Raw genomic sequence first — 14,564 nt, forward strand, 5'->3', positions numbered from 1 at the left:
AATTGGGTTGTTTTGACCCAGCGGTTGGGTTACTACCCAGAAGGTTGGGTTAAACATTTAACCCAACCGCTGGGTCCAAACAGCCCAATTGCTGGGTTTGTGGTTTGTCCCCCCAGCACTGGGTTGAATTTAACCCAGCAATTTTTAGAGTGTAATATTAATATTATTAATTATTATTATAAATTATTATTGAGAAGTATTGCAAATAAAAGTATGATAAATTATGAGTTTGAGGTTCACTCTTATTTGAGTTTTGAAGTGTTACAGTTTCCCACAAAATGACATAATTTTATATTCCACAATATGATCAATATAACATTTTTCATTTATAATTATTATTTAATTGTAAATCTTTCTCATTGTAAATATTTTAATATCACTGTTGGCACATATGAATGTTTCCTATATCAAAAAATGACAGATAGATTTATTCTAATGTGTAAATTAACAAAAGGGTGAAATAAAACTGCAACTGGCCCCAGTCTCCCCTTCTGATATAATGGCCTAAATGTATTCATTCTATTTCCAAACTAATTAATTAATCTGCTGAGCTGCTAATCAGCTTCAGAGCCTGTAAAGACAGTTAGCCAGGAGTCTGAGCAGACACGCATGTTCAGCTCACAAAAGCCAGATAATTTCCAATAGACAGAGTATGTGAGGATGCTGATGATGAGTATTTCATCAAGACCATCATTAATGTGTATTCATTTATTACTCTGAATGAGGGTAGTGAGATCATACAAGCATGTTTACTTTGGCAGTAAGGTCAGGCTGTGTATATTTGCGTGCACATTTGATCAAAGATGAGTTAATCTGTGTTAGATTATAGACCATGGTCAGGTGTGGGATAAGGGTTAAAACCAAGCACACAACACAATTTACCCTCCCCTAAAATGTCTGACAGACCCAGTTTATAGAAGAATAGTTGTTGTCAACCTGAATAGATTAGGGATTTGTCACACCTGATAAGAGCGAGCCTTTACATGTCGATGGGATCTGATCCAAAATAACCCAGGTAGATCATCCAAGTCTGACGTTCAGCTCTCCAGCTCAGGGCACCAATCCTGACAACTCACCAGTCAGGAACATCGTGTCCACCTCAAAGGTCCAGACACCTTCAACATGTTCACATTCCATACACATGATTCACTGTCTAATGCAGGCACAAATAAATCTAAAATGTGACGGTTAGCACAACACGTTTTTTTGCACATCAGTGACAGAATAAGAACTTTTTTCTAGATGCGCTGTGTCAGGAGAGGCTATAAAGAACCCAAATAATATACTTGTGATAGCACAGAACATCAAGGTAGTATTGTCTGTTTTGCAGGCTGTCTGAGTAACTGTGGTTTCTGCACAAGGTGTTTAATGTAGGTGAGACGGGGGTAGAAAGAGCTGCAGAGGGTTAATACTCCACATATGGCCGGCTTGGCAAGCCAGGAACAGGGTTGCTTGTACTTAAAAGAGATGAAAAGAGATGGAGGAAGGCTGGGAAGAGAGTGCCTCCATTATTTTAACTCACTTCACTTGACTCACCTTTGGAATAGAGATGAACCATTTCTGAAGAATGTCTGTATGTGATTAATGTTAAGAATTTAAAATAAATATTAAACAGCTGATTATGATGCATGTAAACAAAGAGCATAAGCAGTGTATACTGTATGTAATTTTTAACACTACAAATGGAAAATAAAAAAGTTGGCATACTTTACTAAATTAAATATTTACCAGATTTTTGAAGACCTTCAATTATGTATATATGCATATTTGCTGAATGTTGATGGTATATGAGAAAGTAGTATAGCATGTGCCTTTCTGTTACTAATAATAGAAAGGCAACGTTATAATACTTTTTTTATACCATTTTTTGTTATACAGTATTTTATTAGACAGGACTGTTAAATAAAGACAGGTAACTAATGAAGACGGTGAATGTGAGCTCATCTGCATTTTGTGAGTATGTCAAAATAAAATCTGCTTCCACCACTTATAAACAGATGCTGATAATTAAAAAAATGCCCAATATTGGCCAATATATCGGCTGAAAACAAATAAGAATCATTTGATAGTGCTCTTCCGAGCAAAAAATAATAAGCAGTGCTTTTTTAATTTGACTTCCCAAAAAGTACCATGGTATTACAAAAGATTCTTTGAATGCGGTGCCATGGTAATACCATGATGTATCTTGGAACACAATATTAATACCATGGTATTTAAATACACCTGTACCATGCTATCACTGTACCATAGTATAGTAGAGCTTGAGAAAGTTATGTGTCAAGTAAAGAAATAAGGGGCAGTAAATTAAGTAGATGTCAGTTATTAAAGAGCAGAATAAATGTAACCTTCACCTTTAAATATCATGTCTGAATGATAAAATGAAATGTCAGATTGCCATGTAAGACGAGGGAGAATGGGGAGGGCAGGTTGGGGGAACGCCTGCGTGTTTAAAGTAGGTGAGACACAATGAAGTTGCTGGTGGTAACATATAGGACACGGAGGAATAACATGTCTGTTTTTTTTTTAAACATGACACAAAGCTTTGTGTGCTAAAAAGATGTCATGTTGACTTTGAAAGAGGATATGCCATGTTCTTACAACGCAATTCAATAAGTTTCAATAAACCTTGAGGCCAGAAAGGAGACAAAAACTTAGTGCGTCAACGACACAGTCAACAGGTCCTTGTTTGTCTCCGCAGCGCACGCAAGGTGAAGCGCTTAGGACGTCAGTCAAGCATACAGATGAGATATTTTAAAGAAACGTAATAGTTTTGCGCTATACTAGAGGGGCCATTACAGACTATACATGAAACATTAGGGTGACCATACGTGCCATTTTCCCAGGACGCGTTCTGGCCAGGATTTGTTTTGGCTTTGTTTTCATGTTTGCTGAAGGTAATGATCGAAAAGTAGTTTGACCAATAACATGCAAGCATTGTACATAATGGACCAATCATGGCGTGTGAGAAGGTGGGATCTACGGTCAAAGCGATGCAATTACGTGTACATATTAGGTGTGTTCGACTTAAAAGCAGTGCGGCCCAGACCGATCAGTGTTCGACATCAAACGAGAGCGTTTCGAAAGCATAACCGTCTGTATGGTACTTTGATGTCATACACCGATCGGTCTGCACACGCAAACAAAGCCTAAACCTAGATATTTTAGGCAATATAGAAATCCTGGCCAGGACGCGTCCTGGGAAAATGGCACGTATGGTCACCCTATGAAACATACATGTCAACAACATCAAACTTAGTTAAAGTGAATTGTCTGGCGTTTTGTTTTTGGAGGACTGCCAACAGCGCGTCAGAGCCCATGTCTGATCTACAAGCTGATACTCAGCGGACAGTATGGACGGATGTCTCATCACTGAGATCAACACATGAATACGCCGAACTTGGAAATTAAGCCACATGGTTAACAGCACATAATGCATCGATACGGATCGCCACCCAAGAGCTGGCTTGGGCTTCGTTTGCGACTAAGTAAGTGGAATTTTGTTTTACGCGTTACCGGCTGCAATTAAATAAAAATGTCAGGTGTACCTATATATTGTGCTTCTTTTGTGGCAATGATGACAACTAAGGTAAAAACAGCATGCTGATGCTATAAGTTTTGAGGACGTCTTAAAGGGATAGTTCATCCTGAATTCTGTCTTCATTTACTCACCCTCGTGTCATCAAATTTTGCTGGATGTCCCAGTCGCTCTTTTCCATTTAATGAGAGTGAATGACCGAAGATGTCAAACTTTAAAGATCTTGCAAAATCATCATAGAAGTATCATAAAAAGTGTAATGCCTGAGTTATTTCAGTAGGACATTCTGACCCTAAAATGACTAGACACTGTATAGTTATAGTTAACTGACTTCTGACTGTTTGATAGCTGAAAATAGTCTAGATTATTTTTAACTTGTAATTACTGTATGTTTGTCTGTCTGTACAGGATTATTTCCTTTTTTTGGCTATTTAAATCCAGATTTTCTGCCACTCTTGATCTTGGCTTTTCTCATTCCTCACAATTAGATTTGGGCTAAATTGTATTTATGTTGTGACATGTAGACAGATGGCTCTGTGGTTTACCTCTCTACTGGCTTAGCATTAGAAAATATGATTAACTCTTTATCAACGGTCGACAGCTCTGTTTGAATAGAGTTTCCTTTTTTTTTGACATGGAAAAAGTTAGGAAAAATAGTTTTTGCAGTGATGCAATGATAATAATTAGAACAACTTTGACAAACCTATATGAACTATTTATCCAGATAATAGGTAGACCAGCTGATTTTACAGAAAATGGGAAGTGATTCCAAATCATAAATGGTGACAATTATAACTAGGGTCAGTATTAATATTATTAAATATTAAAACTAAAATTAATTTCCTTCCTGTCTAAAGGTTCCTCTCCATAGATTTCCTTTCAGTGGTTGCATGTAATGTCTTATGCCAATTTTAATTTTGTATGTATTGACATGCATTCTCTCACCAAAGGAACTCTATAATGTGCAACTATATTTTTTTTCAGCAAGATTGGCCACAAGATCATTATTTTATATTATTTTTGGCGAATATAAATAGTTTGAAATCCTTATTAAAAATAGTTTGACAGTGGAAACAAAGTGACTCTTCCAACCAAAGGAAATTCCTCTTATGTTCTGTCTGTGAGGTCCAGGGCCATGGTTATTAAATTCAAACGTCAAACTAATAAATGGGGCTTTTATGAAGCTCACAGCTTATCATTGAAGCTATTGAGTGGTATTTCTTAAAATAATGTCACATATAGTCTAAGCTTTTGAATTTATGATGAACACCAGTAAAATAGACTTGTTTACCTGATTTTGAATAGGAACCGTTGCATGGAACTTGTCTTGTCTATTTGAGAACTGTCACTTGGCTGACTAATTTGCCATCTAGCCTCCAAACCAAGCCCATTACTGGTTTCAGCTCAACTGGCCTGCTCGCCATGTGCATGACTGTTCTAATGCTAGTGTTTTAAACAAAGATAAACAGTGTCAGGAGAATCACAGATCAGAGGATTAGCCTAGTTATTATAATTGACTGTAGTAGCTGTCACACCACAGTGTTCTTTCATGTGTGGCCATCATGCTGGTGGTAGCATATGCTTTTCATGCTGAGTATCATGAGCTGAAGATATCATGACCAGCCAAATGCAATGCTGCAAACCAAAGTTGGGTGTGGTATGTGATATTCATTAGTTTAAAAAAAAATTAATAATACTCTATATTATCTTACAATCTTACAATCTCTCACTCGGAGTACTAATACAGATGGACAGTGCATTAATAACATACAGCAGAAACAAAACCGCACTAGTAGTAATAAAGTTCAACCGTAATTATTTAATGTAATAGCCAGATGAAACAAGCCATAAATATAAAAGTCGTACACCAGCTCGCAGAGAGAAATGTCTAGGTGAAGATCAAAAGAGCTTTGTTGTTTGTACATGTCCCAGAGAATGATTAAGCTGACAGAGTCTGAGACTGCGGCGTATTGGCTTGACTGCCACTGGAAGCCTGTTCATTAAAACTAACCCCTGCACGTCACACTGCTCCAAATCACTACCATATGGCTGAAAATGTTGGAACCCAACAGCTCAGACTCTCCCAATGCTACTCTCTAATTTGTTAGAGTAAAATTAGAAATTGTGGGGGTTCTGGAGGGCACTCTCAAACTCTTGCAGCTATTCTCTTAATCTTTATCTTAACCCTTTCTCACTTTCAACTCTGTAAACCTGCTTTAGAGAGTTTTTCGTCCTCCATTACTCTCTCTATATATCCCTTACTGTGACTTGAGTGTCTGTAAATCATATGATTTCTGCATCATTGCTCTATATGATACTGTAACTTTGAGATGCATGGAGTTTGTGGGCAACAAGTAGGTGGACATCTCAAAAGGCAGCTTTGTATCTTTTGCCATTCTGAAAAGTCACAGGTCCAAGTCTCCCTCACATCCCAGCATGCACTTCACATGTGGATGAATGCATCGCTTGTCTGGCGTGCTGTGTGGGTCAAGCCCCCCCCTCTTTTTTCCCCTTCACATACTGGCTCACAAAGTCCAAAGCACCCTGCCTGGAAACTTTAGAGAAATCCAGTATTCTGAGAACTTCTCTCCATAAGAGAACTCACACAAGTTTTAGTAATTTCTGTAATATGGGGAAACATGAAGAGCAGTAATATTTAAAAGATTGATGTTTGGTTCAAGGTGTGAAGAACATCAATTTGATCTTCACAAGTGAGATGCGGTGTTAAATTTATCGGTTGCGCTTGGATTGTAAAGCACAATGTTCTATTGGCGACGGCATGGGTCTTATGAACTGGAAACTCTGCCATGTACACAGAGTGAGCTGGGGGTGGAGAGGTACACCTGGACCTCCCTCATGGACATTACCCAGAAGTCTTGTGGTAAGAGATTTTAATTGAATGGCGAATAGTGTGAGACAGTTAGGTTGTATCATTAGATTTTACCTTCATAACTTCATAGAGAAATTGTTTTAGAATTTGTTTTGTTTGTATTTTTGAAGATTTGAAGTTTAAGATGGATAGACTCTGTATTATACCATATTTCCCATGCCATGTTTCTTCTTATAGCCAAATGTGTTTTTTATTGAAAGTATAAGATTGCAATATTGTTTTCAGAGGGCCTGTAGATCATCCAAAAATGAACATTTTGTCATCATTTACTCACCTTCATGTTGTTCCCAAACATGGCTTTCTTCTGTGGAAAACTAAAATTGGATATTTAGCAAAATCTCCATGCTGCTCTCTTCCATAATGAAAGTGGAAGGGGACCAGGAGCTGTCAAGAATACATAATAAAACCATCATAAAACATCAAAAGACATTCTGCTATAAATAACTCCTTTTGTGTTCTATGGGGAAAAAGTAAGTCATACAGGTTTTACAAGACACAAGGGTGAATAAATAATGATAGAATTTAATTATTTGGGTGAATTGTGCTTTTATATTCAAATCTAGTGGAACAAAGTGTCTTTTTTTCCTAAACTTTTTTTTTTTTTTTGCCTTTGTGTGGAAAACCACATGTTTAGTTTCCACTAAGTAGTCAGACGGTTTTAGAGACCACTGTGACACCAAAGTGTAGACAGAGAGAGTGAGTTTTTGCTTGTCCATTCTACCCTTACTGTTTGATCTGTGTGCTAATGCCCTATAGGACCCACTAAGAATGACCTTTGCCTCTGGAAGAATTTTGTCTGTCTAATCACTCACTCTATCCCTCTTTCAGTCTTTGCAGTGAAACAAATTGCCTTTTCTTATTGCCTAAATCTTTAGGTTTCTTTTTAAGCTTGAAAAGAAAGAAAAAAAAAAACATGTAGCTGTTGTGTAATGAATTTAAGTGTGTTGTTTCTGTCCCTCTTGTGGCACCAAATTGAATTGCGAAAATGACTGTTTTCAAATAGGTTTCAGAAATACAGTGCCCATCTTTTATGGTTACATAAGCAGATTGGGCCTCCCCAAACTCACAGCACTGGTTGAGCCAATGCTATCACCTAATCTCATTTAAGCCCAAAACACAATAGGATTAGTTAGCCGCGAATAAAGAATCAATGACAACTCCCCTCCCAGTCTGGTAATGTTTTGACATTCTCAGACCATCCAAATCATATACAGGTGCATCTCAATAAATTAGAATGTCATGGAAAAGTTCATTTATTTCAGTAATTCAACTCAAATTGTGAAACTCGTGTATTAAATAAATTCAATGCACACAGACTGAAGTAGTTTAAGTCTTTGGTTCTTTTAATTGTGATGATTTTGGCTCACATTTAACAAAAACCCACCAATTCACTATCTCAACAAATTAGAATACTTCATAAGACCAATAAAAAAAAACATTTTTAGTGAATTGTTGGCCTTCTGGAAAGTATGTTCATTTACTGTACATGTACTCAATACTTGGTAGGGGCTCCTTTTGCTTTAATTACTGCCTCAATTCGGCGTGGCATGGAGGTGATCAGTTTGTGGCACTGCTGAGGTGTTTTCCACGACATTCTAATTTATTGAGATGCACCTGTACTGGCATCCATGGCATCAGCTTGGTGTTCCTCCAGTGGAGGCAAAGGAAACATGTATTAAATAAAATATTTCCTTTCTAGCACTTGAGACAGTAGATGTGCTTAACGCTCCTCAGGAACTTCGGCAAACGACTGGGTAAACAGAGGGCCATGAAAAACAGATCCTGGCATTCTGCACATTCCTTACATAGAGGATTTCTTAGAAGGTGCCCTTTGCCTCTCTGACTAAAGAAGGAGAAATGGAATATTCTTCATGGAGAGATGGAGGCGAGTATGGAGATGGAATGTGAGCGGTGTTGATGATAATATCTAGAGTCTGGCTTGGGCTATGTGGTGATGTTCTGCTTTCAGGATGTTGGAAAACATGCAGTGCCTTGATGAAGTAGTCACTGTGTACCTTGTAAATATCATGCTGTATGAATACAGAAAACATTCACACAACCATTGTACTTCACACAACCATTGTATATGGGTGTTTCATCAACCTCTGACACTTTTATGTCCTAGGGGGCAGATGTTTTTTTTTCTTTCCAAGACTTCGTCTGTTTATTTTTGCTTTAATGCCTTTAATGCATAGTTGATATTGCTTTTCACTTATCCTAGACCCAAACTTATAATTTGTTAAACATATCATCACTCTCTCATTTGTGGCAACATTTCCACCACAACCAAAATTTGCCCCTGATAAAACTTTTCCAAATGAGACAAAATGTTTAAAAAACCATTTCATCACAGAATGAATGATGATTTAAGATATGGTGCAAATGACATTTGTTCATGATGGTTCAGAGGGAATAAAGGAATGGCAAAGCTGTTAATATTTGTAGTTGATAGTAGACAAATTAAATAGAGTGCCCCACAAAAAACCTTGAATCAGTGTTCCATGGTACCATCACTGTAGCATAGAATTGTGCTACGATTTTGTAATAAATCAGTATAGCAATGTTTTTCAGTAATACGTAATGTCTGCTCTATATAATATATTCAAAGTCAGATTTGGTCTCTCTTTTCCATGTGGTTGTCTGTACCCTGTAAACATCAATGGCTTCTGTTTGACCGGTATTGAAGTGGCAGCATTGCTAGAAAGGAGAATGAGGGGTGAAATCGATGAAAAAATCATGCACTTTTTTCATATTAAAACTTGTGGGTTTCTAGGTAAGTGGAATATCACTGCCATCACTGAAAGGAAAATCAGCCAGTCTGCCAGCAATCTTGTAATGTCTGGAAATCTCAGATTTCTGCCAACTTTTTTCATTTTGTTTTTCTCTCCTTTTCCTCTTTCTTTTCCTTTTTGTGTTATTGTCAATTCTTCTGTTTTTAGTCAATCCCTCCCTAAAAGTTTAATATTTATTGTCATTTTTAATCATCTCTCCCTGGTACCCTGATAGTTAGTTAATTGTCTTTATGGAATTAACAGCATGGCTGAAGGAAGGGATGTCATGGTTTGAGTTGCTTACTGTATCACTAGCTCTTGTTTGTGGCTCTTGGTTTTTGATTGAGTCATTTCTTTTTCAATCATCCTCATCTTTTGAGTCCCATATTGCTGTTATGTCTTTTGGCTCATGCCCAAGGACATATCCCCCACAGGCTCAACATGTTCACAAGCGTCTCTCCATGGTTCCCTAGTACGAAATGTCTCAATCATGTTTATCTGCTTCATTCATCTTCTTTATATTACTCCTGGATACTTGATACTTCCATATAGAGCTGTTCAGTTGGTGGCCCTGAAGCTAGGAAGAGAATTAGCATTTTCAAGTTTTCTTGGTAACTCTTTAGAATAGGGAACACTTATACACTATTAACTACGACTTTTCCCTCAATAAATTCCTAATTTGCTGCTTATTAATAGCTAGTAAGGTAGTTGTTAAGTTTAGGTATTGGGTAAGATTAGGGATGTAGAATAAGGCATTAATATGTGCTTAATTAGTACTAATAAATGGCTTATATTCTTATAGTTAATATTCTTCTATTAACTAGTTAAGAGACCCTAAAATAAAGTGTTACCGTTTTCTCTGCTATTGTTTATAATGTTTTAGTTTGTTTCATTGTAAAATGTGGTATGTAATTGTAAAATATTCATTATTATGTGAGTTTGCATGCTTGATGAATCAGATAACTCTTGTGGTCCTTATATAGCAACTTGCTAGCACCAACATGTTCAAACAGCAGTTTAAAAACTTCACGTTTGAGGATTGTGTGTAATTTATGTTTTAAGCAAAATGTGAGCGTCTCCAAGTAATTAGACCAAGACCTTATTTCAACCCAGTCTCATAAAAATACGTACCTCTGGGTACTTTTCTGCAACACCGTTTTTACGTACCTTACTGCACATTTCGCCGCAGTTTCAAAGAGAAATGTCCACTGAGTGGTGCTAAAACACGGGTTCAATACGTGAACCCTGGCACGTTCTAACACTGCCTCTAGTGTTAATTTCTTTTGGAAACTGCAGTGATATGTACTTATTGGTACGTATTTCGCGTCTCGCGAAAATGTGCCCCCGGGTACGTTTTTGCCATGAGACCAGGTTGCCTTATTTTAGTCATAAATCCAAAATCACCATTTTAAAAATCCATAGGAAGTTCCAAAGGGAACCCATAGCAATCACATTTACCATTGTTCAGCAACCCTATGCAGGTTTCGCAATCGATTCTTGGCCTTGTTGACCAAAAGAAAGCGGCTTGGTTTGAAAATGACTTACTGTATGTCTGTGCTTCATACATCGCTTTACCATTGACAGCAGACAATGGACCTTTTCTATCCATGAAATTTCACTAACTTCTGACTTCACCAATTTGGCCTACAACTTGACCTCACGTATAATTCCCTCCCACATACGGTTGATCTTTAACCTCTGTTTGTGTGTTGTTTCAGGTGAGAAGCCTTCACAGGAGGAGAAAACCGGCATCTTGTGTCAGCATCCCAACTGTCCCGAACGGCGGCTTGCTTCCAAGGTGAGCTGTCAGAATGTGTCACACGACACAGGGAAAGCCTGTAGGGGCGACACAAGCTGATAAATGTTCACCTCTTAGTGTTGGTAACTTGTTGTGGACTCTTATGGACAAAAAATCCCAAGTATGCCAATTTCATTTATCACATGGAATAATCCAGCACAATAATCATTTGTCAGCATGTGCGCTTAGGGAACTGACAGGAAAAACAAAAGTTTTGTTTGTCTTTGAAATTTCAGTGGCGAGAGGACGGATATGATGTTATAGGTGGTATTTAACCGGCCTTCTCCTGGGAGTCTGGGGATGCAGGCATGGAAATATGAGATTACTGCTTGCGTGTGGGGTATATGAGGCTGTTCGCATATAAACACATCTACACAAAACACAATATGTCTCTCCCTTCCTGTCTTTCTCTCTCTCCCTTTATACACACTGTCTCTTCCTGTGCCTCTCTGTTTGTCTGTTTTTTGATTGCGCTTTATTGTCTTGGGACCATTGCCAAACTGGTTTGACTAAAAAGCCAGTGTATTACTCCCTGTATCCCTCTTTCTTTTAAATCAGTCACTCCCATTTTTTTCTTATTGGCAAACCTGGTGTCTATTCATTACCAACACTTTCCACTTTTGTATTTTAACAGGTGTTCCTTTACCTTTAAAATTGTCAGTTGCAATGCAGCCACAATAATATGAATCCTGATGTATTGGGTATACAGTCAGCTTAAATTGGACAAAAACATGTGCCAGTAATCCCCTTGTTTGTATATATAGAGAGACATGAATCAGATAATTCAGTTGAGAAAAAAAAAAAGAAATTATGTATGATTATTTGAATTTATTGACTCGGTTGACTAAGCTTTTATTTATTAATTATTTATTATTATTAAATATATAAGCAATTATCACCTAGAAAATGTATATTTTTAATTAAAAAAAAGACATTATTAAAAAATCATTGTAAAATTATTATTTTTTTATTATTTTTTATTTTTTATTACAAATATAAAATTATTTTCAGGCGCAATAAAGGGAAATAAGTGAACAACCACTCTGAATGCATGTGGTCTATTACCTACTCCTAAAAATCATAAAACAACTGAAGTGCAAGTCAAATATAGTTACAGCTCATATCTGAATGGATGATTATTGGCCAGAATAATGCAGATCAAACCTGGTTTGCGACACTAACAATCTTTAGTCTAGTAAGACCAACGAGGTAGACTATCTCGTTGAACAGGTACCGATAAGAGTACTGACAGTTTTTGTACACAAAAATAATTGCCAGTCCCAGCCCTCTTCAAACTTTGGATACAGATAAACCCTGTATAAAGGAAACCGATAAAGTTTGTTTACACTGAGCATGTCTGATTCATTATAGGACATCATAGTGATGTTTGCTTGTTTTTTTTGTCCTATATTTCCTGTCAGCTCAACTCTGCCAGTGTCCTCTGAACTTTAGCAAGCTTTTGAAAAGAGTCTCTGGGTAAACACTTCTGATTCTAGTCCACTCTGATCTAAGCCAGACAACTTAATGTACCCAATGTTTTTATCTGAACCAGGAACATGCTTATGTCATCACCCTTAAAATATGGAAAGATGAGAGGAACTCTCGTTTATTTGGAAAGGTTTCTGCTGAAAAAGAGCGAAGGAGAGTTTAAGTGTGTGTATGCACTTGTTTATGTTTTGAGGTCTTTGTGGCTCATCTATAGTGCACTACAAGTTTCATGTAGGTTTGTTCTTCCTGTCTCCTGCAAGGGGTCAAGAGGTGAAACTACACAAAGAAGATGATTATAGTTTGCTGTTGACCTGATTGCTCACCCTGCTAGCTGACATTTAAAGGTGCAGTGTGTATTTTTTTCAGTGTTAAAATATATACTCTTATCTCAGAGACAGCTTGAAGTACAATAATATTTATGCTTTTAGCTATGGAAGCTTGTTTCCACCACGGGATAAAAAAAAAAAAAAATGTAATTGCAATTCATCTCACAATTCAGACTTTTTTCTTGCAATTAGGAATTTATATCTCACAATTCTGACTTTTTCAATTCTCAAAAATGGCAAGATATAAACTTGCAACTCTGAGAAGAAAAGTCAGAATTGTAAGATATAACTCACAACTGCAAGAAAAAAGTTTGTCTGACACACATTTGTCTGAACAATAGTAGCTAGAAACAAGAAATTACACACTTCAAGTTTAAGTTTGACTGTTTTCTTGTGTGTAAATGAATTGGTATGTCTTTATTTTAGTATGTGGCAAAATTGGATCCATTACAGATTAATTACACACGAAACCAACACAGAACAGGGTCTGTAATATTTTAGCACAGTGTTAGAGCGTGAGTGTATGCATATGTGTATATGAATTGATAATTTATGTGTGTCTGCATTTGCATGCTTGTGTGCACATGTAAATGTGTGTGAAAAAGTTGCGAAATAGGCCGACTGTTCTCATCCCTTACACAAATGCAGACTAAACAGTGACTGCACTATAATAAACACAGACATTAGCAGCTGACTGTAATTTGTGTTGTAAAAGATGAATGTGCTGCTTACAAAGACACTAAGCTGGAGCAGGACAGAGTATTATGGGTTAGCAGATGATAATGGTGTCTTTCAGACAGTTTCTTTATAAAAACGCCAGAATGTCGCCTTGTCACAGGGTTACCAATGTCTTGGCTTCAGAGGCGTGATTTCAGTTAGAAAAGTAGGTTAATTGTTTTTCAGTGTTCAATAATTTATTTAATCTGTTGGCTTGAGGTTAACCTGGCATCCTGTCACAATGGATTTTCCTCACAAAGTAATTTTAAAGACATCAAGAAGCTCACAACCATGAAATGAGCTTATTAAATTGCTCGTTCACCCAAAAATTTAATTTGTCGTCAATTTTTCACACTGTTCTAAACCTCTGATTTTCTTCTGAGCAATATGGTATTTAAAAAAAAATTTCAGTGTTTTCTGTCCATACAAAGAAAGTCACCGGTGTCCAAACAGCATTGAACATTGTTCAAAATATCTTCTTTTGTGTTACTTTCCCGTAGCAGGTTCTCAAACTCGTTTACAGCCATTAATATGATTGAAAGGATTATTTCAACTTCTGCAGCAGGTCTGTGCTTTGTCTCCTCTGTCATTGCTTTATGTCTCTCTCTCTGTTGCCTAACAGCTGAGTGTGAGAAGAGACTGAACTCACATCTGTAGCACAACATTCTCAAGAGATGCACACATTCAAATCTTTATGTGCTGCCTGAAATATTTCAAGGACAAAAGAAGTGAAAATTGGAGTAATTCAGTGTTCATGGAATGCTTTGGATTGTGGAGCCTCACAACTGCTTTCTGCCACCAGATGGAGCTATAATACTCAGCTACTAGGAACATTTCTAGTGTGTGTTTGTGCCTACGTTACCACATTTCAAGAAGAAATTTGTACCCAGAAGTGGGTAGCACTTTGTTTTACAGTGCGTGTACTTCCCTGGTACATACATGATAAATATCTTGTACGTACAGGCAAATGAGTGGTAACACAAGGTACTTACCTGAAGTGTATGTACAGGTTCACTTAACAGTCGTACATGCATGGTAA

General features: G+C 37.1%; 1 protein-coding gene across 3 annotated transcripts in view; it reads left to right on the top strand.

Moving 5' to 3' along the window:
* The first annotated feature begins 3,193 nt into the window (after positions 1–3,193).
* The window catches only part of LOC107685710 (pleckstrin homology domain-containing family G member 5-like), a 43,757-nt gene continuing 32,386 nt past the window's right edge, over positions 3,194–14,564 (top strand). For 2 of the 3 annotated variants that reach the window (XM_016482398.1, XM_016482399.1), the window contains exons 1-2: positions 3,194–3,485; positions 10,915–10,994. In XM_016482398.1, the coding sequence (XP_016337884.1) occupies positions 3,431–3,485; positions 10,915–10,994 (135 nt within the window). In that variant the 5' untranslated portion in view covers positions 3,194–3,430. Of the gene's footprint in view, positions 3,486–10,914; positions 10,995–14,564 lie in introns of those variants that run through there. The other variant, XM_016482401.1, reaches the window with a different exon arrangement.

Source organism: Sinocyclocheilus anshuiensis, unplaced genomic scaffold (assembly GCF_001515605.1).
Source record: "Sinocyclocheilus anshuiensis isolate Anshui unplaced genomic scaffold, SAMN03320099.WGS_v1.1 scaffold257, whole genome shotgun sequence".
In the NCBI taxonomy this organism is placed as follows: domain Eukaryota; kingdom Metazoa; phylum Chordata; class Actinopteri; order Cypriniformes; family Cyprinidae; genus Sinocyclocheilus; species Sinocyclocheilus anshuiensis.